Source organism: Dasypus novemcinctus, chromosome 17 (assembly GCF_030445035.2).
Source record: "Dasypus novemcinctus isolate mDasNov1 chromosome 17, mDasNov1.1.hap2, whole genome shotgun sequence".
In the NCBI taxonomy this organism is placed as follows: Eukaryota; Metazoa; Chordata; class Mammalia; order Cingulata; family Dasypodidae; genus Dasypus; species Dasypus novemcinctus.
The window spans coordinates 85,646,303-85,651,458 of record NC_080689.1 but is presented as its reverse complement, the minus strand read 5'-3'; the positions used below and the strand labels follow the sequence as shown (position 1 = coordinate 85,651,458).

General features: G+C 38.2%; 1 gene segment (V, D, J or C); it reads left to right on the top strand.

The window, feature by feature from the left end:
• The first annotated feature begins 3,440 nt into the window (after nucleotides 1-3,440).
• LOC101422099 (immunoglobulin kappa variable 3-20-like) lies at nucleotides 3,441-4,061 on the top strand. The segment is given in 2 exon segments: nucleotides 3,441-3,521; nucleotides 3,703-4,061. Coding segments are annotated over 2 exon segments (393 nt in total).
• The last annotated feature ends 1,095 nt before the right edge of the window (nucleotides 4,062-5,156 follow it).

Sequence of the window (5,156 nt, the reverse complement as noted above, 5' to 3'; positions counted from 1 at the left end):
TCTCATCATTTCCAGTTTAAAGATTAATTTTGGCTTCATATTAAGAATTTGCTAACACATTACTTTCATCTATTCATGCCAAAATGAATAGAGCACATTCACTTGGGCCCTGTATCTATACTGGGGAAAAAGAATTCCTTACATAATGTAGAATTGTTTGAGAACCTGAAGCACATTAGGTCTGGCTGCATATGAATCATGCCTCATATATCAATCAGCCTGATTTCATGTCTGCAACAGCAGCACTTGGCTTGACTGCCCCCTGGTAATTTCATGGGGAAGGGTGAGCTGTGCCCAGAAAATGTACTTGCTAAGTTGATTTTATGTATAATTAATTGAGATTTTTTTGGTCACTTGAACAACAGTAGTATACAAAATTAAATAAAACACGTAGAATTGTAAATTCTAAATAAATTAAAGCATAATACAATTTATCTCTTAGATCAAGACAACATGCAACATTCCCATTTTGTCCCAGGTAAAAGGAATGAGTCATCTTGTCTTAAGCAAATGTGAAGACAGCAACTTGGTTCAGGTCTACCTGGGATGTCCCCAGTGCACTGGCCTCTTACCAACAGCCCTGTCTAGAAATTCTTCAGCTCTCAGAGAACATGGCCATGGAAACAGAGGGGACATATCCTCACCACTTTCAAATCTAGTTCTGCTCTTACCTGTATTTTCATAGCACAGTATTCAGCCCTGACCCTATGGATGTGGTAACACATCAGGAAATCACCTGTGGGTAAAAGTGGCATAAAGCACAACACATTTCATGAGAAGAAACATGTGTCAGCATCATTGAACCATGAGCTAAATGGGATGATGACTCTTGTATCTGGATTTATGACTTCCCTTTTCACAGGTGGTTATTTTAATACATATATATATATATATAATTTACTCTTATTTCATAACTAATTAGCAATTTATTGGGTCAGAGTTTTGTAGATCAGTAGTCTGGGTCCAGTGTTGATGGCTTTCTTCTCAGGTTCCTACATGGTTAAATAGGGCTGCCTTCTGTCCAGAGCACAGAGTTCTCTTCCAAGCTCATGGGGTTTGGCAGAAGCAGTTCCTCAGGTGGCAGTGCTGAGATCCCATGTCCTTGCTGGCTGTCAGCTCTCTCCTCCTAGAGCCTGCCTGCATTCCTTGACACATGGTGCCCTAGAATTCCACAACCAACTTCAGATGTATTCTTCCATTTCAAATACTAATTATTTATGAATTTCTCTGGGCTCTTTCTCTCTGACCAGTAGAGCAAGATTTAATGGAGCCCCTTCTTAAATTTAATAGCTTTAATGATATCTGCAAAATCACATCACAGCAGCACCTGAACAGTGTTTCAACAACTGAGAGAAGGTGTGAATGTACTAGAGACAGGAGTCCCAGGCTTTTTTAGAATTACTCTTAACAAAATGTGTTGTTTTTAAATCATTTGTCAAAGATTTATTTGGTCTAAATTGGATCTTTGGGATTGGGGGAGCATTTGGAAAATTTCACTTTTAAAAATCCTTATATGACAGAAAGCTTGTTTCCCAGCTGCACTGAAACGTTAGTGGCTTCCACTGTGTCTGCATCTTTGGAGTGTTATAGCTTGTAAAATGATCCAAAATACCTGCTAAAATGGAAAATTAATTCAAACTCTTGTTCCATGGATTCTCATAGTACATAACCTAATCCTCAAACTTTCATCGAATTAATATTCCCCTTGAACATGCCTGTTCTGCTTTCACACTCTGTTTCATTAGTTATTCTTAAATATCCAGGACCATCTTTTCCCAAGTCCTGTTCATTTTCTGAAGTGCTCTTCACTGGGCTTTGAAGGACAGCCCCCTCCTCTATTCACACATTAGGCCAACTGTCCCCTACTTGAAGACAACATTTCCTTACTTCACATTTTACGTGGACCCCTCTGGCACAGTTACCCTTCATGACACATCCTCATTTGTTATCCTGTAATCCATGATGGCTTTAAATTTTTGAATGTGTATAAGAATGGAAGAAAACTGTATTGCACTGATGCAGGAAACCTATCAATTAAGGAGTAGAAATTCAAGCAAATAAGTAAACTTAAGAATGTTTATTAAATGCAACTTCATGGAAGAGGAGGAAAAAATACATGGGTGTAAAGAACAAACCTGAATTAATTATTAACATCTTCTAAACACAGATACTTTGCTGTTCTAAGAACAGGGTGGATTGTTAATGGAAGGAATGCCTTCCCTGATGATGTGGGCATCTGCAGTATTATTCCTCAATGCTGGGAGCAGACCCTCTCCTAAGGTAAAGTGCTCATAAGGAGAAAAACTACAGAAAATGAACTAATTAATTAGAATTAGAACAATACATGCCTTGGGACATTCTACATCATGGAAAACCTCAGGAGCTTTGGAAAAAGTCTGCAGGAAAAGTTATACTCATGACAGTGGCAGAATTTTTCATCCATATAATTGTTAAAGGGTCCTAAATTTTCTCTTACCTCTGACTGTTCATGCAGAGGGTTGATCCTGAAATGGACCAGGTTCACATGGCCCTACCTTTCCTGAGTAACAGCTTAGCTCAGAGGAGGAAATCTCAAAGAAGCAGGTTAGTAATGGCTGCAGAAATTTTACTTGTTTACTGTGTAACCTCCCAGTAAAATGAATCATTCTACTTGTTCATAATTTATTGTCTTATGCCTGGAAGTGTTCATGATATTGTTATTTCCATAATTCTAAAAGTATCATTAGTTTTGTGTAGGAATAAATGAAGAAATGCTCTATCAGACCTTGGGAGCTGAAGCCATTTTACCTATGACCTCTAGGTGGAGGTGTTACACTTTAGGTGTGCTACTCCTTACATTAGTGATTTTAGAAAGTGCTCGACTTAAATGATAGTCCTAAGGGTGACTTGTAAATATTGGTAACTCCTTTCTGGGAGTAATATTGTGTTAAGGGCTTACAGAGGACTTGTTTTGGAGGTATTAAGTGAGGTTCTTTTGGGATGTTAAAATTTAGAATAGACTGAGATAGATACACAATATGTGCACTACATCTTAATGTACCCAATGATATGAGTATATCCTACCTAGGTTTTGGCACCATATTTATAACATTTAACTAAGTTCTTATATTACACTTACAGATGCATGTATTTTATTACAAATTCCTTTTGTTTTCAAGATGGGCACAGTTGATTTGAAAGAGTACAATTGCTGATAAAATATTTCATTTTCTGAATTGTGCTGAATATTGTTGAAAATAGTGGTGCTAAGTTGATTAATTGCCTTTAGCAGGTGAGTAGTTACATTTCCTGTGGTCTTGATATTTTTATCTCCTTCCACTATTTATCTTTACAACTCACTGCACAGGAACATTTGCCTTTATACTCTCTATTGATTTGCATATGCTCCTCGGGGACTTGGTTGTCTGCTCAGAGCTCTATTAATGCAGTTTCCCTGGAGATGGGGCCTGAGTACATCAGTCGGGTGAGCAAGATGATGTCACATTCCCAACTGCTCATCCTGCTGGTGTTCTGGGCCTCAGGTGAGAGGTTTAGAAGGGTATTATCTTTATATTTGTAGAATGGTTTAAACATGCAGAGTGAGCAAACCATTTCATCTAAAGCAAATCTGAATACATATGATAAATAAGAAAACCTACATTTAGATACATATTTTATACATTCATGATTTAATGTAAGCTCTATGTTCTTTTCTGGTTGTAGGTGCCAGTGGGGCCATCGTGATGACCCAGTCTCCAGGCTCTGTGGCTGCATCTGCAGGAGAGACCGTCACCCTCAAGTACAAGGCCAGTCAGAGTGTTAGCAGCTACTTAAACTGGTACCACCAGAAACCAGGACAGGCTCCTAAACTGCTCATCTATAATGCATCCAACCGGCCATCTGGGGTCCCTGATCGATTCAGTGGCAGTGGGTCTGGGACAGATTTCACTCTCACCATCAGCAGTTTCCAGCCTGAAGATCTGGGAGATTATTACTGTCTGCAGCATAACAGCTCTCCTCCCACAGTGCTTCAGCCTCGAACACAAACCTCCTCCCCAGGGCTGTAGGGCAATAAGTCTTGCAGCACCAGCTGCTTCCTCCTCAAATAGACTTGAATATGTTTGCTTCCTCCATCTGCCTGAGAAACCACATCCTTTAGGGGACTATAACATAGAAATCTTTTTTTCACTTGGCCAGATCAAATGACAGGGTGAATTGACCTCTAGGCTAGGGTCTTTTAAACTTTACGCCCTGATGGATTGATTCTATATTCCTTGTATCTCCTTAATAATTAAAAATTCATCATTTTCTCTCTTCTCCCCAATCATCCTCTAAAACTGGACCTTTCCAAGATTAAATCCTTGATCCTCTATATTCAAAACTTCCCCTGTGGAAGATCTTTTTCCTCCCTTACTCTTTCCTTCCCTGGACCCATTGTCATTCATGTCTTTCTTTTCAGTGTCACAAAAGATGATTCATTTTGCTACTCTACCTTGTTTTTTTATTTAGATAAATATTTTCATTTCTAATTACCATCAAATAGCAATTGTGTGTGCCTTAATATACTATACTCATTGAAGAATGCTTAGGTTATAAGGGATGATACTCAGCCAATGAAATATGCTGATTTCAGTTTGGATATAAAATTTTCCAGTGAGCTTCATATTCCTGTGATTGTCATGCTATTTCTATAGTTCCCGTATAAAATACTTGAAGTGTAAAACTTGCCAAAAATAAAATGTTGTCCATATTGTTATAAGGTCTGTGTTTACTTCATCTTGTTCCCATATATTTGAAAGGACACACATATAATTTTATTTTTTACAATATTACCCAATGTTGTATGTTCCATCTGTTTAAAAAAGAAAAAATGATTCAAGTAGAATATATGCATATTTGTTGTTGTGAGGCAGTGTGGACCTCAGTAAGTAGGATCTTAAGGTGTAACCTATTGTAGTTGGAACACTTTGAGGAGGTTCCTTCAGTTCATGCCTGGATCACTGTGAGTCTCAGTCCCTTTACTTTAGTCTTTTATAAGAGAATGAGATATAAGTGAAGAAGGAGAAAGCCATAGCAGCAAGAATCTGAAGCAATGAATCCTGAAAGTTATGAAAGAAAGGAGAAACCACCAAGTGTCTTGCCATTTGACAGAGGATTCGAGCATCACTGACAGTTGG